Source organism: Pseudophryne corroboree, chromosome 3 (assembly GCF_028390025.1).
Source record: "Pseudophryne corroboree isolate aPseCor3 chromosome 3, aPseCor3.hap2, whole genome shotgun sequence".
Classification (NCBI taxonomy): Eukaryota; Metazoa; Chordata; class Amphibia; order Anura; family Myobatrachidae; genus Pseudophryne; species Pseudophryne corroboree.
In genome coordinates, this window is record NC_086446.1 from 235,788,163 (window position 1) to 235,813,302 (window position 25,140).

A 25,140-nucleotide genomic window follows, 5' to 3' on the forward strand; every position below is an offset into this window, starting at 1 on the left:
TTAAGAGTATTTCTGTTTGCCTCTGAACTAAGGCTTTTGGCTAGGTCCAAAAATATAATGGCTCAGACTCCTATCAGACAGTGGCTTAGTACTTCTGGTGATAAAAGAAATCCATGGGGGCCTAAGATTTACATTTCTACAAGTTTAAATTTCTCAGTTGTTCATTGTACATGTAGACATTTCAGCCCCCGTTAGCATATAAAGATATAGTGTGATCAGAGGTGGAATAAAGCACAACTGAATAATTAAGTGCATAAATATGTTTTCAGTATGATGATTTTTACTCATCTATATTAAGGTAATTAAATACTTGTCATGTTGTTAATGTATGACATTTAAACTAACACTCGCCTCTCAGAACAACAATCACCCATCCCTTGTCTTATCTAGCTGTACAAAAAGCAAGTTCATGTTGATACACTGTCCTACACAAGTCTGATATTATTTATATAAACTAAACCGATAGCTGGCACGCCTATGCTCACACGGGTATTTGCGCCAGTGCCCTCTGAATTACTGTTCCTTGCCAGAGACAGAATCCAGAATACATGTGCATTCGGGCAGTACTCCAAACAGCTTAATTATCAGTCACACTCTACCACAAACTGTAACCAACGTTTCACAACTTTAGTCACGTTCTTTCATCAGGAAACTAAAGTTCTGAAAGTTCTAAAGTTCTGAAACATTTATGTATCCTGATGAAAGAATTTGAGTAAAGGTATGAAACGATGACTACAATTTGGGGTTTGACTGGTAATTAAGAAATCTTGAGTGCTGCCCACATGTACTGTATGTACACACACACACACACACACACACACACACACACACACACACACACACACACACACACACACACACACATATATAAATACTGTATATATATATAGACACACTCATTTCTGTCTCAATATGGGAGGTAAGTACACGAGTTTACAAGAGCTGAATGTATCGAACTATGGACAGTAAACTTCTACCATTCATGGCATCAAACATTGCGGGTCATTCCGAGTTGTTCGCTAGCTGCTTTTGGTCGCAGCGCGGTGATTAGGTGAAAAAACTGCATTTCTCTGCATGCGTATGGTGCACAGTGCGAACGCGCGACGTACTTTCACACAAAACTATGCAGTTTCACACAAGGTCTAGCTACGCTTTTCAATCGCACTGCTGATCGGTGAGTTATTGACAGGAAGTGGGTATTTCTGGGTGGTAACTGGCCGTTTTCGGGGAGTGTGTGTAAAAACGCAGGCGTGCCTGATAAAAACACAGGAGTGGCTGGAGAAACGGGGGAGTGGCTGGCCAAACGCAGGGCGTGTTTGTGACCAGGGGCGTCAGAACGTTTTTTGGTTGGGGGGGGCAGGATAAAATCTCAGTTTGGCGCCCCTGACTTCTAGCCACCTTAGACAGGTCTCTATGAAGCAGCTGGGAGTGGCTGCTTGCACAAATTACACCTGGTAGATCCCCTTATACACATTATGCCAGGTAGAGCCCATTACACACATTATGCCAGGTAGAGCCCAATACACACATTATGCCTGGTAGAGCCACTTGTACACATTACGCCTGGTAGAGCCCCTATACACATTACGCCTGGTAGAGCCCCTATACACATTATGCCAGGTAGAGCCCATTATACATATTATGCCGGATATAGCCCCTTGTACACATTATGCCTAGTAGATCCCATTACACACATTACGCCTGGTAGAGCAGCGTTTACACATTACACCTGGTAGAGCAGCATTTACAAATTACGCCTGGTAGAGCCGCTTGTACACATTACGCCTGGTAGAGCCGCTTGTACACATTACGCCTGGTAGTGCCGCTTGTACACATTACGCCTGGTAGAGCCCATTATACATGTTACGTCGGATATAGCCCATTATACACATTACATGGAGAAGGACAGAGGTACAGATGGCATAGGGAGCAGAGGTAACGAGGGGGGGAAAGGGGGGTATCAGACACAGACAGAGGGGACAGAGGCATGGATAGGGAACATGCCATAGATATACAGACTGTACAGTATATAGCAAAGTGAGCAGAGGCACTAATGGGGAAGAGGACTGAGGCATAGAAAGGGTAGGGGTAAGGCACAGTTGGAGGGGTGGGGAAAGAGGCGCACATGGGGACACAGGGGTAAGAGGCACAGATGGGGACATAGGGGGAAGAGGCAGACATGTGGATATAGGGGAAAGAGGCACACATGGGGACATAGAGGAAAGAGGCACACATGGGGACATAGAGGAAAGAGGCACACATGGGGACATAGAGGAAAGAGGCACACATGGGGACATAGAGGAAAGAGGCACAGATGGGATATAGGGGAAAGAGGCACAGATGGAGATATAGGGAAAGAGGCACATAGGGAAAAGAGACAGACATTTTGGACATAGGGCAAAGAATTACAGGGAAAGAATCACACCTGGGAATCTTGTGAGAGCCTCTATCCAGTCCAGCCAGGAGATGCACAGGGAGGAGGAGGAGAACAGAGGAGCAGCAGGAGACCTGGGGGCGGGGCTACATGCAGATGGGTGAGGAAAGGAAGTTGAGCTTGTCGGGAGACCTAAACATTCCCCTGGGGGGGGGGGGGGGCATACAACCCCCATCCCGGTAACTACAGTGATGTAATGATATAGTGCTGGCAGAGGAGGGCCGCTGGCATTAATAATCCCAGCTCCGAGCTGCTCCTTCTTACCCAGTCGCATGTCTGCAGCCGCGAACATCAGAGCAGAGGCGTCACTAGGGTTGGTGTCACCCGGTGTGGTAACTCATGGTGTCACCCCCCATGGACTTCCTCCCGTATCACACCACATGGAATCCTTAGTAATGTCATAATTCAGGAGGCAGTCAATTGACCATTGGACAAGATCCTGGCAGTCAATATACAGACGCCGGAATCCCGTCACCCGCTGCCATACCGGCTGGTTTCCCCACTTGGGTGGTGGTCCACATCACAGCCCAAGGGGGAATGGAACCCTGTGGTGCCCAACGGTCGCCACCAGGCCCAAAGCACGGAGAGCGCAGCAAGCCCGCGAGGGGACACGCTGCGCCCACTGCCGGGATCTAAGACTTTGCCTTTTATACATAACATCCACAGGAGGAGAGGGGTGCAGTGCTGAACACTTAATTGAGAGGTGGGGAGGAGAAGGAAGGGAGACCGTGACCTCACCTGACTCTAGAGAAGAGCGCCGGGTGGACGGGTGAAGAAGATACGCTTCTCGTTGCCATCGCCGCAACGAGAAGAGGGAGTGAGGTAGACGACGCCGGGAAGAGACGTGCTTCTCACGCTGACGGTGCTGCTGCCTCTACAGTGTGACAGGCGGCAGATGCACAGCAGCAGGGATGCAGAGCAGGGAGAGCAGCTCTCCAGCCCGGCGCCTCCCTGTTTTGCATACCCTTGCTGAGCGGACTACACCGGGCAAGACAGGTCCTCCTCTAGTTAGCAACACAGTACTCCTCCCTCCCAGAATGGCATGTGGTGCTAGCGTGCTTGATGATCACCGTACAGTGCTGCACCCAGCATCCTGAGAGAATACTATGGACCCAGTGGCAGTGTACAGGCAGGCGGGTGTGTGAAGTCGCATTGAAGGCAAAAGGCGATCAGGCATTGGTCAAGCAAAGTAGAGAAGTATTATTGTATATAACCAAAAGTTGGACAATTATGGTCAGGAAGAATCCCAATTTCCCGTCCTACTTGGTGGTGCGCCCAGATCAAGACACAACATGTACTGCTAGGGAGAAAGAAAGAAGGCTCTTTAAGAGTGCGCCCACACAAGAGCATTCTTTCTTTCTCCCTAGCAGTACAGGGTGTGTGAAGTCGGCGGCGATGCGGGCGTGACTGCGGTGCTTGGTGCCGGGGAGGAGTGGGTGTGGATGCGCCGCTGACGTGTCTCTGTCAAGTTAGTGGATGGGATGGGAGTGCGGAGTGGCAGAACTTGCGAGTGGTGGGCACAGATGCAAATATATGCTCTGGCCCACCCTCCCCACCATAAGGACAGAGGAAGTGGATGACTGGGAAGAAGCAGTGGGTGACAGCAGGAGAATCCAATGGTGACTGGTGAGTCAGTGGGTGTCAGGTAGAGGTGGCTAGGAGAGACAGAGGGTGACAGGGAGAGGCAGTGATTGTCAGGGAGCGGTAGATGGGTGAGGAGACAATGGGTGATGGGAGAGGCCGAAGGTGGCAGGGGGAGGCAGTGGATAGCAGGTGGTGACTGAGGAGTCAATAGGTGACAGAGAGGTAGAGGGTGATAGGGAGAAGGTGACAGAGAGTCAGTGGATGATGAGAGTTGCAGACAGGCAGAGGCAGTGGGTGGCTGGGTAGTCAGTGGGTGAGAGAAAGATGGGAGGCAGTGGGTAACAGCGAGAGAGGCTGTGTGTGATGAAGAGACAGGTAGTGACAGGTAGAGATGAAAGGAAGAGGCAGTGGGTGACAAGGGAAAGGCAGTGGGTGACAACGGGAAGCAGAGTGTGACAGGGAGTGGCATAGGGTGAAAGTGGAAGACAGCGAGAGGCATAGGGTGACGGGAAGGCAGACGGTGACAGCGGAAGGGTGACAGTGAGAAGAAAAGGATGATAGGGATAGGCAGCGGGCGACTGGGGAAAGGTAGTGGGTGACTGGGGAGAGACTGTGGGTGACAATGACAGTGTTCTCACCAGAATATGTTTGAATCCAGCCGGCATTATGAAATACAGTAGGTGGGAAGGGGAGCAGGGTGGGGAGGGGTGGACCTGATGTCTGTGGTGGCACCAGGTCTCAGGGGCCCCTGGGGCCATGTTTGCCTTCACAAATGTTATTGGGGTCTCAGGTGGCAGCAGCATGCCTGCTGCGTGTGTGTGAGCAGGAACACAGCCTGATTCTGTGGCTGGGGACAGAGCTGGACTCCCTCCACTGGTAGAGCAGATGCAGGAGAGGAGATGATTTAATTACAATAGTAGTGATGCTTACTTCTGCGGCCGGGTTCTCTTCACGTCTGTGTGGCTAGGCTGTCACAGTGCTGGTGAGCCACGATATTTGTAATTTGCGCACTGTGCAGGCAGGGCTGTTCCTCACTTCAGTCTAGCCGTGATCGTGCCTCCCCCTCACCGCACATCCAGTCCTCGGCCGGCACTCAGGAGGCAGAGCAGAGAGGAGGACTGATAACAGGGGAGGTCCCCATTGCCTCTCCTCCTGACCTCTGTGACTCTGTCCTCCTGACCCAGGATCCACTCCATTGACGGGCGCCTGACACTGCAGAGCGGTGCATCAGAGTAATAATGAGTAATAACTAATACACCAGTGCAAGTTCCGCCACTGGAGGTGCGGGTGTGCGGCTATTGAAGGGTGACACCCGGGTGCAGGCCGCACCCCCCTCTTGACGCCACTGCATCAGGGGCCCCTGTAGACCCTGTGCTTCCTGTAAACCCCCTCTCTACTGTTTAGTCTTAAGTTCCACTCTCAGCTGTACAGCGCTGTCTGTCTCTGAGGTGGGGGGGGGGGGGCGGGGGAGACCCAGCCGGGGGATCGCGGTGAAGTGCACCCTCCTCCACCGCTGTAGCTTGCCACAACCTGTCAGCAGTGTGACAGGTGCAGCAAGCTGCGGAGCGGGGAGAGCGGCTTTTCAGCTAATACAGCAGTACGGGCAGCGCTGAAGCTGGCGGCTGCACAGGCGCCCGGGTGGATGGCGCCTCTCTCGAGTTTTGTTCCTTTATTACAGAGTGGCTCCTTTACTTTCTAAACTAATTTACAGATTATTTTACTGTACTCTCTAGGGATCTGCAGAACATTAGTCTGTTCCTCCTACCAACTAACTGATATATACAGTAGTCCTGTCTGGTGCCAATTGGGTGCCATACTTAAATGAGCTAATTAGTCTACCCTGCAGCCTGGTAGAATTAAACTTTCCCAAAGAGTTACAAAAGATATATAAGAAAATAAAAACATTCTCCAGCGCTGAAAATAGATCCCCGTCATTAAATACGTTTTCTTCAAACCCTTTCGTAGTGTGTGTTCTAATTCTGGTTTGCCATTGCATGTTGATATGAGGCTGAAGATAAATGAAGAACAAGTTTCTTACTAATATGTGAACTATAATTATATAATGTCTATACAGTGTATTTTTGCAACCAAATTTTTTATATTGAAGTAATTTAAATAACTGCCACCCTGTTACATCTGAGGTGTATACTCCAACAAGCAATAGATACAAAATTTATAAGTACAATATCAACAATAAAAATTTATTTTGAATCCATAAAATGTAAAAATAGAAAGAGCATATAAGGTTTAAAAAAAAAAAAAAAAAAAAAAAAAATGAACACAAAATAAAAATAGAAGTTAGTCTCACTTTCCGATCTGATGCAGCAACGCATTTTTGTGGTTTTCTCAGGCAGTTTCATCAGGTACTGTCGAACATACCTGTCAGATACATATTATGGCGATACTCTGCTGCCTAGCCATACTGACTGGCAGCAGGATTAAGAGTCAATTTACTGCTACAGTGGACCAGTCTCTTGACTTGGCTAGCCAGTTCTCACAAGCACAGTGGATCTAGAAGCCTTACTTGCAGGGAATAAAATCAACTTTTAAAAAATGTTTAATATTCTAAAAATATATATATATTAAAAACAGAAAAAAGTGTTATATTATTACAGGGTTTTATTTTTTATGAGTAAAAAGTATATAGGCTTCTTCATGCTTTAGTTAAGCATCATGTTTACAATTAAAATGCCGACATGATTAAGGCCAGATTCAATTAGATGCGGTAATTTACTGTGCAGGGAAAAGGGTGGTAGCTTCGGACTTTAAGGCCCAGGGCTATTCAATTACAGCCCCATTTCCTTAACACGTGTTAAGTAGTTAACCCATAGAATTCAGGATACTTTTCTGGAGCTATGTGTTAACACGTTTGTGGCACCAGCATACAGGGCATTAACGCATATTCCTGTTCCAGCCTCCCTCAGGTTCCAACAAAAATCTGCATTGAATGCCGACAGCATTACTGAAGACTTATAAACTGCTTTCCCGGTGGTGATCGTAGGATAAATAGGCCTGCAGTAAGGGCGTAGCTACCATAGGTGCAGGGAGTGCAACTGTTATGGGGCCCAGAGCTAAGAGGGGCCCACCTTCCCTGTCAAAGTTACATGTGTTATATACATTTTTCACCATTGGGTGGTACATAGGGGCCCTTACATGGTATGTCATAATGTGGATTGGGGGTATTGGGCTGCATACTATGGTTGAGAAAATGATCTAGGGAACTGTTATGGGGCATACAATTAATAGCTGCTGCAGAGAGGTATCTCTCTAGAAGCATTGGGACAGGGGCCCCTTCAAAATGTTGCTATGGGGCCCACAAAGTACTGGCTACGCCCCTGGCCTGCAGTGTATATATCAGAACATACAAACCAAGGGATATATCAAAGATTACTTTTCTTTAGATCTCTTATTAATGTGGAATTACAAGCATCACCAGTTGTAGTACTGTTTTATTTGGTGTTTTTTTACCACTTCTTCCTCTATTTTAACTTTCCTAAAACCAGGAGGTGAGAGGTCGCACACATCTACCCGTCTTGTGAGTGAGCATTAGTAAGATGACTTGGTTCAGAAACCTGTGAGAATACATACGGCCCAGTCTCTTGCCAATAATTTGTTAAACAGATTTTAGTGTCCACATGAAAAGCTTGAATAGCCTAATGGTTTTACAGTCCGGTATCTAACTCTCAAACAATGTGTCCTATTTTGCTCTTGCCAGATAAGACATTCTTGGGCATCAAGAACATTCCTGAGCAGGATTCAGGAAATAATTCTGTGAAATTCTAAGCATAAAGTCGCCAGGGAACTTATTCCCGATGCAATCGATTTACAATAAATTATTTATTAAAGGACGTATTGAGGTTACAATAAAAAGAATGCTTGAAACTTTTGTATGTAAAACAATAACTTTTTTTGTAAATTAAGAAAAATAAATGTCAATACATCTAAATAATGTTCATTATTTTAGATATTGCTGCCAGGGCATTCTAAAAACGACCTATAACTATAAGGAAAACTCACAATAACTGGAACTGCATGGAATAGTAGTGACAGCTAAAGCTTCATCCATTAGTCGTACAGAGAATGTGAAAAGTTGAAATATTAGTCTTACAACCATAAGGCAAAAGGAACATTTATAACATTTAGTTCAGATCAAGTTATTGACAATTATGGGAATAATTTTTTTGTGTGTGTGGGCAGAGAACTCCCCGCTACTGCCACAGATTCATCAATCTGCCTGCTTGCCAAGCAAATTTTCACTAAAGAGGCATTTTGAAAATCATCAAAGCTTTTTATCTCCGTGTTAAGCTCCTCTCAAAACAAAGGAGTACTCCCTTGTACTCCTGTTACCAGATTGTTGTTGTTCACCACTCAGCTGGGAGAGTGGAACACTGTAATAACCAGATGAGTGGAATGCAGTTACAGTCAGAGTGCTGGAACACTGTGTCAGTCAGACGGGAGATTGGAACACTGTGACAGCTAAGTGATTGGAATGCTGCTACAGTCAGGGAAATGTAATGCAGCGATACCCAGAGAGTAGAATGTTTGGATACCTAGGAGAGTGGAACGCTGTAACAGCTAGAAGAGTGGAACTCTGTGACAGCCAAGTGATCAGAATAATTTGACTGCCGCGAGAGTAGAGCTCTGTGACAACCAGAAGAAATGAACGCTACGCCAAATGGGAGAATGAAAAGCTGTGGCAGCTAGGAGAGTAAAATGTTGTTACAGCTAGGAGATTAGAATCCTGTTGCAGCCAGGATATTGGAATACTGTGACAGCCAGTAGTGTGGAATGCTGTTACAGTTAGGAGATTGGAATGCTGTGACAGCCAGGAGAGTAGAATGATGTGACACCTGGGACATAGGAGCACTGCGACTACCAGAAGGAATGAACGCTATACAAACTGGGAAAGTGGAATGCTATGCCAGCCAGGGGAAAGAAATGCTGTGAATCCCAGTAAAGTAGAACGCAGTGAACCTTGGGAGAGTGGAACACGGTGACAGCCAAGGGAATAAAATGATGTGACAACCAAGTGAGTGGATGAACGTGACAGCCAGGGGAATGGAATGCTATGGAATGTATTGCCAGATGGGAGACTGTGACACTTCTATGGACTGCAGCCGATGCAGTCCATAGAAGCCGGGCGTCTGCGTATGCACCGGTCTCAGCACCTGCCATATCCATGCGGGACCCGGGCTCCCTGTCTCCTCTCCGGGCACGGAGGTAGCGGCAGCCCCTTAACTTAAAGTAAGTGGGAGCTGCCGCAGATGGATAATATAGGCCTGTTTCTGAGGTGAGAGTGAATCAAAAGAGTGCAAGTAAATGTGCACCTGGACAAACCATATTACAGTGCAATGGGTGCAGATACATTAATTTTATGGTTTTTTTGCATTCAGGGTAAATACTTGTATGTAGTCCAGAAATGCTGGACAACTTTATTTCTACACTGCAATTTAGATTTGAGTTTGCTCATGCCGCTCTCAAATCAAACTATCTCTGCATATTTTAAATCTTCCCCACAGGGATCCATGTCTTCTGATTGGACTAGTGTTAAGACAATGCAAAAAGCAGATAAACTTATTAAACCCCCTGTTGAAACTAATTGAAATGTTCAGTCCACCAGAGCCAAAACTTTATCCTATCCTAGCTGCCCACGCTAAGGTAGCCAGAGTTGGGATAGGCCCAAAGACAGATCTATTGAGAAAACCTGTCGCATCAACAACATCACATTGTAAAGTCACTGTAAATTCTAAAGCACCCCAAAGGTTAGAGTCTGACAAAACTTGTGTCCATTCTGAACAGAGGAAGATGCCCCAAGCAACAGATAATTCTTACCTGTTATGTCATCAGGAGATGCGAAATGACTGTGAGAAGGGTTGAATTTCAGGTCGTCAGAGCAGCCACTGGTTACAGACAGGCTCTGTGATATCACTAGATCTAGCATTTCCTTGCACCTGAAAGAGAAAGAACACAGGATAATGTATTCCACTGTGCATGCCTAGCGATAATTCCCTGTGCTATATAAATATTAAAACACACCACCTAAATCTCATTCTCTATTTAAATTTCATAAAATAACATTTGCTAAAATTATTCCACCTAAGACAACACTGGATGTAAATGAAGAGCTCACTCCTCAGGGAGTGCACATGTTTGATTGCTGTTTGTCTGGCTTTTGTGATTTGCCATCAGAAATGACTCTGGTCTCCAGTGGATATGAATACACTCCAGCATGTGTTTAATCCAGGGAGTGATTAGACAGCCCACACTCTATTATTCAAATCAAGTGTGACACTACTGTCTGAGGCTGCTTTAATACAACAGAAATGAAAAGAAATAAAAAGTTATAGTTACTGCTGGATTTTTTTTATTTTTTTTTAGGATTTTCTTGTCTGAAAAGTTTAGAAACAACATTCAGCAGGTCTGTCCCTTTGAACTACAACTCCCAGCGCACTCTGGCATTTGTTGTCTGTATGAGATGCCAGTGAACACACACAAACACTTAATAGACTACTGAAATAATCATTTAGTAGTTTTTTTCTGTAGCACTAACAGTAAATAAACATGTAAACAGTACTGGGCTTAATAAGTGTAATTATGACATAATATAAGACAAATGAGAAACACAATAGTGCATTCTCCGTGCCCCTCAAAAGCCAGACATTTTAATAGATAACATGAAAAATCTGCACCTAATTACCATGTAAACGGAACAGAACAAGGACAAACATAAGAGCCAGGCTGCAGACAGGACCATGGTGGCACATACAGAGAACAGATTCTCTACCATTTGCTAGGCCTGTCGTCGCTCACATCCCCCTGAGGCATCAGCATTTAGGAGAAGCATGACTGCTTTAAAAGCCCAGTTTCAGAGCAGTGTCAGGGAGCGGAACCCAAGAGATGACAGCTGGAGGTGGAGGGAGGGGGCACTGAGAACACTTCAAAGGCTCCCTGTACAGCAAATGGATCAAAAGCATATGGATTCCCAAGTTAGTGGCTCCACAGACAGCGGAGCACGACGGCCTACTGACTGCTGAGGGCATCTCACTCTTGGCTGCTACAATCTGTCCAGTAAGCACTAGTCCCTACTTATAGCCAGGTTTCACGTGGAGGACTCCTCTCAAATCATACATCTCATAAACAACTCAACAAATTATGCGTAAAATCACCTAAATGTGTGCGCAGTATCAACAGGACAGTGCTAAATGATGTGTGGGTCCAATTGAGCAAATGAAGTCACAAACTGAGACAAATGTCTGATGGTAACCACATGTTGCACATTGTTTATTACTAAAACACTTTTGAGATAAGTTTAGTGCATTTTACATGCATTTGCTTTTATAACTTCTATGAAATGTGTATTAAATGTAACTAGAAAAGTCCACACAATTTATAATTTTATGTATATCTGGAATGTTTATATGCCACATGACACACAGTACATGTAAGAGAGGCATTGCATGCTTAATCCTTTCCAATATAATCTATATATATATATCTATATATATCTATATATATATATATATATATATATATGAATATGGGTGAATAGGGGTAATGGCGACCAACTGGTGTTTTTAAATATCAGAAATATTCAGCGGACTAAGGTGGTATATATAGTGGACTGGATTAAAAAAACTCTTTTTTTTGGTAAAAAGAAAATAACAATTTATTTTGTCAATCAAAAAAATATATAAATAGTAATATTTTCCAAACTTGCTTTCTAAACAATATATATATAAAGCCGATTCCTCTACAGATATAAAAAATGTATTAAAACGGATTATATAATAAAAAAGCAGTTATAAAAATATTAAGACATAAAATAGAAAAAACTTGAATTAGAAGTTATTAAAAAACAGCTTAACTTAGGATGGAGGGTCATACAGGGGATCCCAACGCGTTTCGTCTGTCTGACTTCATCAAGGGGTAGTAACAGAATGGTCAGAGGGGGCTTAAATACCCACTGATAAGGAGTTAATAGCTATGACATCACTTCCTGTCAATTGGTGTTAATGCAGTGTGTTAACATATAGTGCACATATAAATCATAGAGAGATGGAAGGAGCAGTGTTGAGAAAGGCATGGGGAGGCTTCCCATGCCTTTATACCAAAAAACGAGTACTTAAACATATTAAAAACAGTATTTTCTGAATTTCATATTGCTGATGAGCACTTCCGCCCCACTTCCGGTTCTGGCGGCTTTACAGTGCGCATGCGCAGACGCCACACTTCCGGTTTTCGCGTCTGGTGGACTGTGAGTCTTCAGGGCTTTATGCCCCACTTCCGGTTTCGGCGGCTGCAGACTGCGCATGTGCGGGCGCCACACTTCCGGTTCGCGTCTTGGAGTGGAGGTGTTCAGGGTTCAATGCCCCACTTCCGTCCTTACAATTTGAATAGTTAATTCCCCACTTCCGGTATGACAATGCTAAATTCCTTGTCGTATAAACAACCCTTTATGAAGCTAAGAACACTGTACGCTGTTTACTTAAGAAGTACCGTAATGGTACGCTATTGGCGTAGCGATCGCTCAGCCGTAGGCGAGACGCTCAAGCGTCACGTTCGCTCACGGCCCAGTGATCACAGGACACGTTATTGGCTATGTCTAGGGGAATGATTCGCTATGGCGTAGCATACGCTCGAGACCACGAGGAGGTCACCAGCGATGCAGACGCTCACAACACTATACCTTTATGTTAAAACCTTATACCAATGAAATACACTGAATACCTTAATGTGAGTACAGGGTGTAAGTGCAACCTTGTGTAACCTGACTAACTACAAAGCTGCTTGAGCGTCACCGACGCTCAAGTGAACACTTAACACTATAGAAAATGCACAGATACTGGTTTAGGTTCCAAGGCCTATTAACTGTATTATATCTAATATACTTGTAAAAGGGGATAACAGTACAAATGATACACTACAATATAACAGAGACTTCCTAACCACAGATCTAAACAATAAATACAAAAAGACGATACTACACTGACCTAAATGCAATACAATACAATACTATCTAATACAATACAATACTAGCCTAGTCTAGGGGAGATATGAGAGAACAGAACAGAACAGAGAGAGAGAGAGAGAAATTGGCTCACAGAAAGACAATGATTACGGAGAGAAACTTACGCACAAAGGGTATGATCGCCTGCGCCTCGATATCCAGCTCCCGGCTATCAGCAGATAACCGTTGATGAGAGAGTGAGAGCTGGATGTGGTCGGCCTGCCTATTTATGCCCCACACACAATGCAATCTCCTGGTCCTACAATCCCATTGTCCATTGGCCGAAGGAATTCGGCCCTGCATCATAACAAAAGGTCATAGGGTGATTCATACAGGTGGGCTGTGACGATTTCCAACAGCTCAGGTGGGTGGGAAACTGGGTTTCCCGCCGCATACCTGAGTATGTGTAAATAATAGAAATGGACATAAACTTCTTATGTCCATAACTATTCGCGCGAGCGATTAATACGCTCCAAACCAACACCGGAATATTGCTAATTAAATACTCTTCCGATGGGTACCAAACACTGCTGTATGATTCCTGTTAGACCCTTCGTACGATATAAAGAGGGATTCCTCAGCTCTGGGACATTGTATTTTAACCAAACTTTCAGAATCTATCAAAGGGACCATGATCTATAAACTACATTAATTGTGAAAATATGTAACGAATGAGTCGCACGCTACGACCACATAAACTCTACCGTAAATACGCATACCGCGCCGGCGAGTGCACGCTATTGCGGGTATGCGCTTCCACGGGAGAGCGTACGCACGCGCAGCGCGGACCAGTGTGCGGTGCAAATATGGCAACGTGCATTGAGACATTTTTCTGACTTTGACAGTCCACCCTTTGGCAGTCAATAATAACTGCCACAAAACATTTAAGGAGAAAAATGTAAGTCAGGGGTTAATTGATTTCCATGGTTGGGTAAGGAAGAAGAGAGGAGTAGGTGTGAAAAGGGTATGACCTAGTGAGAAAGTAGAAGCATGTGTGTATGAGTCCATGTTTGGAGGGTCATGTATCATCGTGCCGTACGTGTGGTAAATCAAGCTTCGAGGTATTGCGAAGTATACATTTGAATTCCTTCTTATCCTGTGGTACAGGTCTGTGGATGGGCTGTCAAACTCTACCGAGCTCATTTCGGCTGTGGTTGTAACAAAATGGGGATGCACATTTTAGTTGATGATACATGAATGGGGGGGTATGTGGTTGCTGATATCTGTGCCTGTATTCCCTATCGTCTATGTGTGTCGTTACCTGGGGGTTGTAGAGATGAAGATAAAGAACACTTACGAAAAATGCAATGATATTCTATGTCAGGGAAATGTACATCTGTTGTTGAAGTTGTGTTCGGTATCTGTTGAGAGTCGTCTTCTTTGCGCTGTATTGCTCCTTGGGCATGAGCAAATAGCTTTGTCTGAGCCATCAGATTTACAAAAAATGTTGGGCTAGCGTGAGTTTAAAAATACTAGGGAAACTGGGGATCCATGGCAAAGTTCATCAAGTGTCCATATTTAAAGTTGTCAAATCTTCTTCTTTGGTCAATCCGTTGTCTGTATACATCTCGTCTCGTCAGCTTCCTCGTCCAAGGGGGTCTTTGTATCTTGGAGAAAAGCAGAAAAACAGGTGAAAGAAACGGACCGTATAATCGCATTTTCATCACATTCTGGTTTCTATCATTGGGTCATAAATCAAATCCAGGTTAATTACAGTTTCCTCACTCCTCAAGCTCATCACTTTTGTACTTTGTTTGCACCTCATTAAAGCCTGCCCGCATCTAAATATCAATCCAATCGATATAACGACACCCAAGATACATAGTAGGAACTTTCCAACATCCATTATGACTCCTTGAGCCCAGTCTCCTAAACCGGAGAACCAATTTCGCGGGTTCAACCATGACACCCAACTAGTCAGCTCATTACCTACAGCAGCAAGGGTGAGATTGTGTTTTCGACGAAATTCCCACTTTAATTGCAGAATATCGTCCATCTTTTGGTCTATGACCTCTACCGGATCCTCGGTGCTATTTGTGATATACGTGCAACACTTTATGCCGTACTGTGTTGCCAATGTAACACAATATCCGCCTGTTACTGCTGTAAGATAATTAAGAACCATCCTATGCTGAACTAGTTCTGTTTTATAAGCTTGAAGTTCTCTTCCAGTGTATCTAAACGTGTCATCATACATTTCAGTGATATTATCTAACAAATTGGCGAGCGCGGAAATGTATCTATAATTCATCACACCTCGAGCGGTGCGAGTGAAATCTAACGCTACCAGAACCTGAATCCCGGTGGATTCATGGATAAGATCAGAGGCCGGATGCTCTAACCTTTCTGACAGTTGTCTTTTAACTCGGTGCTCGTAATGAGTGTGAGTATAAGGAGCTTGGGCACCACGGTGTATGTCCTTCATTTTGTCATGTGTAACAGTCATCACTTCAGGCAATACTTTTCCAATATAACACAATCCTTCAGAGTTTGGGGCAAGCCACTTGTACGCCTTTCTCCCGCATATGAAATATGCATCATCGGGGAGAACATATGGGACGGAGAAGGACATGACCATGTTACAAACCTTCCAGGTGAAATCTCCTGACCCTAATTCTTCCATCTGCCTAATGCACGTATCGGTTTGTACGATATGTGCACAGTATCCTGGTGATACCTCTCCAACTCTAGTAATCCTATTTCCTAAGGTATATCGATACCGGAAAGATTTTCCTCTACTGGCTATGTGGCGTACGAGCTCTGTATCTGTAGGCATTCTATCTGCTCTGTGTGAAAAGGTCATGGTAAGGTTGCTCCATGACACTTCCCAATTTCCCGGTTTTCTGGGATTGGAGATGTTAAAACATAAGAGGGACCTATCCACATGGTATTGGTGGAGCTTCAAACTAGGAGGGCTGGAGATGTTAAACCTCCGGTCCACCGGTCTCCCACCACTTAGCTCAAGTACCTCCCCTAACGTTAAAGGAAATGGTACTAGCCCTGATTTACTGTGACCCTGAGGTACTTGAGAGCATACCCAACAATCGGTCTTGTTTAACACATTACCCACTAGAGAGTGATAGTCACTCAATGGATGCCGGTCCATATGGATATTAAAACTAGATTGGCATTTCTTTATGCATCCATCTTCAACCAGATTATCACAGAGCCTACAGATACAATTTTCTTCAGCTAACAATCCATCACAATTTCTTCTATCGGATCGTTTTCTGATACTCGCCTTTGCTTGTTGGTTTGGTTGATCTTGGAAAACTACGCCTCCATCATCATAATCGGAACCCATTCCAGAACCTCTCTCGACCTCTATGGTACTCTCGCCGGAACAGACTGCTCTGGTCAACATCATGGTTAACATCAAAATCCGGATCACAGTCTCTTGGGGCAAGTCCATCTTTGAGGAGGAAATGGAGAAGAATGAGAAGGGGGAAAAAGAAATTTTAAGGGAGAGGGGATGGGAAGTGGAGAAAACAATAAAAGGAAGAGGGGAGTCGACAGCTGCTTTCGATCTTCAAGGCTCAGGAGCCGCCTCAGTCCTCCTGGAACAGACACTCCAGTGATACAACCTCTACCGTCTGTTCCTTATCACGGGACTTCTCGGGATCAGCAACCTTCTTGCAGTGGGATGAATGGACCCAAGTCTCTCTCTCAGCAACCTTCAATGCTGTGGTGCTAGTCAATAAGACCTGGTATGGTCCTTCCCATCTATCAATAAGACAACCTGAGCGTAGAAAATTTCGTATCATTACATAATCCCCAGGTTCAATGTCATGACAATTACTATCTGGTAAATCAGGAATCACCAACTTCAGATTATCATTTTGATTCCTCAACTGCTTACTCATGTTAATCAAGTATTTTACAGTTACTTCATTGTTACATTTCAAATCATCCTGAGGGTTAATCATGACATGCGGTTGTCGACCAAACAAGATTTCAAAAGGGGACAGGTTAAGAGGGGACCTGGGAGTGGTTCTGATGCTATACAAAACAATGGGTAAAGCTTCTGGCCACGTCAATCCTGTCTCTGCCATTACTTTACTCAATTTATTTTTAATAGTGCTGTTCACTCTTTCGACCTTCGCACTCGCCTGTGGACGGTACGGAGTGTGCAGCTTGCTATCAATTCCCATCAACTTACACATTCCTTGAAAGACATCACCTGTAAAATGGGTACCCCTATCACTTTCAATGATTCTAGGGATACCATATCTACATACAAATTCCTGCACAATTTTCTTAGCTGTAAACATAGCGGTATTTGTAGCTGCTGGAAAAGCTTCGACCCAATTCGAGAAAACATCTATACAAACAAGTACATATTTCAAATTTCTACATGGGGGTAATTGAATGAAGTCAATTTGTATTACTTGGAAAGGGCCGCCGGCAGGTGGGATATGGGATGGTTCTGTAGGTATTGCTTTTCCAATATTCTTTCTCAGACAGGTAAGGCATGACATTGCTTTCTTACTCGCATGAGAGGAGAATCCTGGGGCGCACCAGTATGCTCTTACCAATTTGCACATCCCCTCCTTGCCTAGATGAGTCAGCCCGTGAGCTGCTTCAGCCAGACATGGAAGGTATGCCCTGGGGGCCACTGGTTTACCATGTCCATCCGTCCAGAGCCCTGAGGACTCCTGGCCATATCCCTTTGCCTTCCAGACTGCTCTTTCCTGTGTGGAACACAAATTCTGCATCTCACACAACTTCTGTGTGTTGATGGTATTAAATACCATCAACTGTGTGGTGTCTGTCCGTGTGGGGGTAGCAGCTGCAAGCTTTGCGGCTTCGTCTGCTCGGCTGTTACCAAGTGACACTGGGTCTTGACTATATGTATGTGCTTTACATTTGATAACAGCCACTCTGTCGGGTTCCTGTATCGCTGTTAGAAGCCTTTTTATGTGAGCTGCATGCGCTATCGGTGTACCAGCTGCCGTCATGAAATTTCTGAGACGCCATAGCGCTCCGAAATCATGTACTACCCCGAACGCGTATCTAGAATCGGTGTAGATATTGGCAGACTTACCCTTAGCCAATTCACATGCTCTGGTTAGGGCGACCAGTTCAGCAACCTGGGCTGAGTGAGGTGGGCCTAGCGGTTCCGCTTCTATGGTGTCTTGGTCATCTACGACTGCGTATCCAGTACACAAGTCTCCCGAGTCTGACTGTCTGTGACAACTACCGTCCGTGTAGAACGTGAGTTCTGCATCTTCCAGTGGATTGTCACTGATGTCAGGCCTTGCGGTAAAATTTTGGGTCAAATATTCCATACAATCATGTGCATCTTCCTTTGCATTAAATCCTCCTTCCCCATCACTCTCACCTTCCACCCTTTGTGTCTGACCAGGCACACCTGGGAGAAATGTTGCAGGATTTAATGCACTGCATCTCCTTATGGTGATGTTTACGGGGGCCATTAATGCCAATTCCCATCTTGTAAACCTTGCTGATGAGACGTGTCTGGTTTGGGCAGAATTCAATAAGGCAGATACCGCATGCGGTGTATGGATTGTGAGGTTGTGGCCTAGCACGACATCTTCGCTTTTCGTCACTAGCAATGCTATCGCCGCAACGCTACGCAAGCATGTGGGGAGGGATCGCGCTACCGTGTCTAGCTGAGCGCTGTAGTATGCAATTGGCCTGCTGGCATCACCGTGTTTTTGTGTTAGTACACCTGCTGCGCACCCAGCACTTTCTGTTCCGTATAGTTCAAAGGGTTTCCCATAGTCTGGCATACCTAGTGCTGGTGCCTGCGTTAGGCACTGTTTGAGTCTCTCAAATGCTGTTTCAGATTCGTCTGTATGCGAAATCCGATCAGGTTTGTTTGAAGAGACCATTTCCTGCAAAGGTAGCGCCAATATGGAAAACCCTGGGATCCAATTACGGCAATACCCACACATTCCTAGAAACGTCCTGATCTGTTGCTGGGTTTGTGGCAGTGTCATGTCTCTAATGGCTTGGATTCTATCAGCGGTCAGGTGTCTCAGTCCTTGTGTTAGACAGTGTCCCAAATATTTTACCTTAGCTTGGCATAATTGCAACTTGTCTTTGGACACCTTGTGACCTGTGTCTGAAAGATGAAACAGGAGCTGTTTCGTATCCTTCAGGGATGCCTCCAATGAATCAGAACACAGTAGTAGATCATCCACGTACTGTATCAACACTGATCCACTCTCCGGTTGGAAAGACTGTAAACAATCATGCAAAGCTTGAGAAAATATACTTGGACTGTCTATGAAACCTTGGGGTAACCGAGTCCACGTGTATTGGACTCCTCTGTATGTGAATGCAAACAAATATTGGCTGTCAGGGTGCAGAGGTACCGAAAAGAAAGCGGAGCAGAGGTCAATAACAGTGAAAAATTTGGCAGTGGGAGGAATTTGCATTAGGATGACAGCTGGATTAGGCACTACGGGGAACTGACTCTCAACTATTTTGTTAATCCCCCTTAGATCCTGCACTAGCCTGTAACCCCTCCCCCCACTCTTTTTAACAGGGAAGATGGGACTATTTGCTGTGCTGGACGTTCTTACTAGAATGCCCTGTTGTAGCAAGCGCTCTATTACGGGAAAAACTCCTAGCTCCACCTCTGGCTTCAGAGGATACTGTGGGATTTTTGGAGCTATCCTACCATCTTTTACTTGCACAACTACTGGAGCTACGTTTGCCATTAATCCAGTGTCCTGTCCATCTTTTGTCCAAAGCGACTCTGGTATCTGAGATGTCATCTCTTCTACTTGGGATGGATTCCTATTTGTCATAATGGAATGTGACATTAATTTTGATGGGGAGTCTAACATGTCTCGTACTTCCTGAGCGTGATTCTCAGGGATGTCCAAGAATACACCTTCAGGAGTACAATAAATGACGCAACCCATTTTACATAGTAAGTCTCTTCCCAGGAGATTAGTTGGTGCAGATGCAGCCAGCAAAAAGGAATGCTTGGTATGCAAAGGCCCTATTGTAATCTCGGCTGGTTTGCTAACAGGGTAGTGCTGGACTACTCCTGTTACTCCCATGGCTGGAATTGTCCTACCAGTGGTTCTCATGCCCACTGTCGAATTTATCACTGACTTGGCCGCCCCTGTGTCTACAAGAAAGTTTAAAGTTTTACCAGCTACATTGATTGCAATCTCTGGTTCGCTTCCAAGACTGGCAATCAACTTAACTGGCTGCAGATTACAGGTATGGCCACACCCCTATTGGGTATGCTGACCTCCCTGAATCCCATTGGCAGCAACTACTTGTGGGGGAGTTAGCTGGGAACTACCAGAGGCATGCCAATCTCTGTTCGGGGGGTATCTTTTTGTTTCCCCTGTATGTGGCTCAAAACTCCGCCTCTGTGGACCCTGCTCCCAATGTCGTGTGTTGTGTTGTTGTCTAGGGGGTTGAAAAGATCTTTGTACATTCTTTGTTCTACATTCTCGTGCAAAGTGTCCCGGTCTGTTACAAGAAAAACATGTTATTACACTTGCCTTACCCACAGGATTCGGTGGTACATACGCAGGCTGCCTTGTGGTCAGCGCCTGTATACTTACGGACATCAACTTATCACTTTGCGACTCCCTGTGCCTAGTGATATTTCTGTCGTGATCAATAGCAGCCTCTCTCAATGTGGACACTGACAGACCTCGCCAGCATGGTTGCGTGGTCTGTACCCTAGCTTTTAATGTTTCTTTCAAACCATCCATCAGTACAGATACTGCTACTTCTCGATGGTTTGGGTTGGTCTTAATGTCTTCTATACCAGTGTACTTTGCCATTTCTAATAGTGCCCGGTGAAAATATTCTGTTGCCGTTTCAGACTCCTTTTGCTTAATGGAAAATATTTTATTCCATTTAACAACGGCTGGGAAATACTCTTTTAGCTGTAAATTTATCCTTTTTACATTATCCTTGTTGTACACGTCTGTAAGCGGTACATCTTTATCCAATGCACAGTCAGCTAAAAATTGAGTTGCGTCAACATTGGAAGGTAAACAAGCTCTTAGCAGTATCTGCCAATCCTTGTTGTTGGGTTCTACAGTGTTACCTAAATCCCTGATGTATTTTTGGCTAGCAACTAAATCCTTCCTGGGGTCAGGAAATTCGGACACTATTGTTCTTAATTCCATTCGGGAAAATGGAGTGTACATGGCAATGTTCCTTATGGGAGTGGCTCCAGACACATCTGTTTTTCCATTGGGAACTGCTATTACCCTTACAGGAGCAATTCTAACAGCCTCTTCCTGTGTAGATTCTACTGCTTGTTGTGGTACAATTGTTTCAGTGTAGTGCATGGTGCCGTACTTACCCGTTGACACGACCTCACCTATCCCTCCGCTAGGGGCTTTCACTAATCTCGTGGGTGTCGCGGTGCCTACTGTGGTCTCTGCTATGGTGGCTGCAAGAGAGAGAGCTGAAATTGTTGCTGAATCGTCTTCTTGATCACACTCCTGAGGAAGGTTCAAAACAGGGTACATCTTGCACGGGTTAATACTTGCATGAGTTATTTGGTTAACATCATTAACATTTACAGGGTTACTAAGAGTTTGTGTTTTACAACCCAGTGCGTTTCTCTCCGCAATCAACTTCTCTCCTGCAATGTATGGTGGAGGAGGAGCTGTGGCAATCAACTTCCTGACTGCCCCAGATCCTGCCGCCAGAGCCATACCTCTCTGTATCTCACCTTCCTGGTGCCATAACTGTAAACAATCATGATGCTGAATTCGTCTCTTTGTTGATTTTACGAGACATATCCTCCTCCTTAAATTTTGTAACACTTCTGGACTGAAGCTACCTATTCTTGGGAATTTGTCCCTGTCTTGTACAGTCATTCTCTCCCATTCATCACATAAAACCTCTGTGTGACTACCGTATTTTTCACACATTACATATCGTGCCGACCCAACTGGTCGGTTCTCTGAATCAACCCGAACCGAGGTTGATCGCCCCCTACCGGAACAAATGGCCCCCATAATCTGCAGGCGTTGCTTATTCCTCCTTGGATCTTTATCTCAAGGTTTTCAGCGAACCCTTACAAACAAACCAAGATGTCCTTGGGCAGGCCGGCGGTGGTGGTTTATCAAGTACCCCACTTACTTCTCGCCCACGTTGGCCAGTACTGCAATCACTGTAACCAGAGCTGCTGTACCCAACCCAGGGCCCCTGTGAACCTTTATTTACTGGGGCGCGTTCCCCAGCAAGTATCGGTTGTTGGATAGTTCCTGAGTGACCAGCGAACTTCCCTTCCAAAAATAAAAAATTACACAAATCACGTCAGAATGTGCAAATAGCGTTTGTGACCACTTTACTCTAATGGTATTAGGTCAGATTAATAACTACTGCACACAATTACGTGCGGTCCAATCGTTCAGTACACGAGCACTACTTGTCATGTACTGAAAGACCAATGGAATCGATGTTTCCGGCCGCGATTCCTTCAGCAAGAGCTTATGGCCTATATGGGTTCTGCACCAACACCCCAGGCGTTGTGCCACTGGACTTTTATAGCGGACCTTTTACCTTACGACCTCCTGGTCTTGTTCCTTATGACCTCCTGGTCTTGTTACCTTATGACCTCCTGGTCTTGTTACCTTATGACCTCCTGGTCTTGTTACCTTATGGTCCGCTATACTCTAATGCTCAAATATTATTTAACCAGGGATGCCTCCCTAGCCACCGTATATGTCACTTACACGTATGTCCCTTGACGAGTACCCGGCTTTCCTTTTGGTTCCACCTTAAAGTTGTATAAACTTTTGTATACAAAACACACTCACTCAACACATGTACACTTTTGTTTCTATATCTATTTCTGCGCAGAAATTGTCTTTAGGCCAAAAGTGTTACCAATTAGGAGCAGGATCTGTTAAACTAAATTTCAGATTTTTCCAAAAATAGATTTGCGTTATTTACCGCGTCGCGTTATCTACCGCTGTGCGTTAATTATCGCCTTTGCGTTACTTCACTTTATCACAGCTTGAGCTACGTGGGCGTAACCGGACGCTACGTTGCGTAATGAACGCTGCGTGCGTCTGCCTTTTGGATTGCGTACGCTAGTCTTTGTTAGCGACACGTGTACGCAATGCAAAGATCCACCGTAACACAATATATATACTTTTATCAATGTAAATGATCCCTGATCATCTACCGCAATCCACACTGACTGCCTTATCTCCTAGACAAATCGTGTGTTGTTCTATACTTTAACTATTACCTTTACTATGAAATAACAGCAAATCTCTTTTTAGCACTTTCTATCAACTATAAAATTTGGCAAACAGGAATAGTGATATACGAAAATGAAACAGAAAATGCAGATATATGTATGCGTGCGTGTATACGCAAGACAGAAGAGAAATAAAACAGTTTTAAAAGACACAAGCGTTTTGTTCTTACTTCCGGTTCCCGGATTCCTTCAGCACTCTTTATCTAAGCGAAGCAGACGCTTATCCCGCCAGCACTATGAGACAATCTCCCACCCTTTGCTGGGGGATAATGTCTGCTGATCTACCTAGTGCAGATGTGAGAAGTATAGGACGAGTCCCCAATTGACAATGCTAAATTCCTTGTCGTATAAACAACCCTTTATGAAGCTAAGAACACTGTACGCTGTTTACTTAAGAAGTACCGTAATGGTACGCTATTGGCGTAGCGATCGCTCAGCCGTAGGCGAGACGCTCAAGCGTCACGTTCGCTCACGGCCCAGTGATCACAGGACACGTTATTGGCTATGTCTAGGGGAATGATTCGCTATGGCGTAGCATACGCTCGAGACCACGAGGAGGTCACCAGCGATGCAGACGCTCACAACACTATACCTTTATGTTAAAACCTTATACCAATGAAATACACTGAATACCTTAATGTGAGTACAGGGTGTAAGTGCAACCTTGTGTAACCTGACTAACTACAAAGCTGCTTGAGCGTCACCGACGCTCAAGTGAACACTTAACACTATAGAAAATGCACAGATACTGGTTTAGGTTCCAAGGCCTATTAACTGTATTATATCTAATATACTTGTAAAAGGGGATAACAGTACAAATGATACACTACAATATAACAGAGACTTCCTAACCACAGATCTAAACAATAAATACAAAAAGACGATACTACACTGACCTAAATGCAATACAATACAATACTATCTAATACAATACAATACTAGCCTAGTCTAGGGGAGATATGAGAGAACAGAACAGAACAGAGAGAGAGAGAGAGAAATTGGCTCACAGAAAGACAATGATTACGGAGAGAAACTTACGCACAAAGGGTATGATCGCCTGCGCCTCGATATCCAGCTCCCGGCTATCAGCAGATAACCGTTGATGAGAGAGTGAGAGCTGGATGTGGTCGGCCTGCCTATTTATGCCCCACACACAATGCAATCTCCTGGTCCTACAATCCCATTGTCCATTGGCCGAAGGAATTCGGCCCTGCATCATAACAAAAGGTCATAGGGTGATTCATACAGGTGGGCTGTGACGATTTCCAACAGCTCAGGTGGGTGGGAAACTGGGTTTCCCGCCGCATACCTGAGTATGTGTAAATAATAGAAATGGACATAAACTTCTTATGTCCATAACTATTCGCGCAAGCGATTAATACGCTCCAAACCAACACCGGAATATTGCTAATTAAATACTCTTCCGATGGGTACCAAACACTGCTGTATGATTCCTGTTAGACCCTTCGTACGATATAAAGAGGGATTCCTCAGCTCTGGGACATTGTATTTTAACCAAACTTTCAGAATCTATCAAAGGGACCATGATCTATAAACTACATTAATTGTGAAAATATGTAACGAATGAGTCGCACGCTACGACCACATAAACTCTACCGTAAATACGCATACCGCGCCGGCGAGTGCACGCTATTGCGGGTATGCGCTTCCACGGGAGAGCGTACGCACGCGCAGCGCGGACCAGTGTGCGGTGCAAATATGGCAACGTGCATTGAGACATTTTTCTGACTTTGACAGGTATACATGTCCGGGATTGCACGGTGTAATCTTCTTATTGGGAGAGTTTTTTTAAAAAACATGAGCGGCGGCCATTTTTGCGGAGTCCCTGCTGACGGACATGGGTTCTCCATATGTTTTGTTCATTAA

General features: G+C 44.8%; 1 protein-coding gene across 2 annotated transcripts in view; it reads right to left on the bottom strand.

Annotated features, from left to right (window-relative positions):
* EYA2 (EYA transcriptional coactivator and phosphatase 2) overlaps window positions 1-25,140 on the bottom strand; it is a 207,042-nt gene that overhangs the window by 118,106 nt on the left and 63,796 nt on the right. For both annotated transcript variants that reach the window (XM_063958926.1, XM_063958925.1), the window contains exon 2: window positions 9,851-9,969. In XM_063958926.1, coding sequence (XP_063814996.1) covers window positions 9,851-9,959 — 109 coding nt within the window. In that variant the 5' untranslated portion in view covers window positions 9,960-9,969. The remainder of the gene's footprint in view (window positions 1-9,850; window positions 9,970-25,140) is intronic.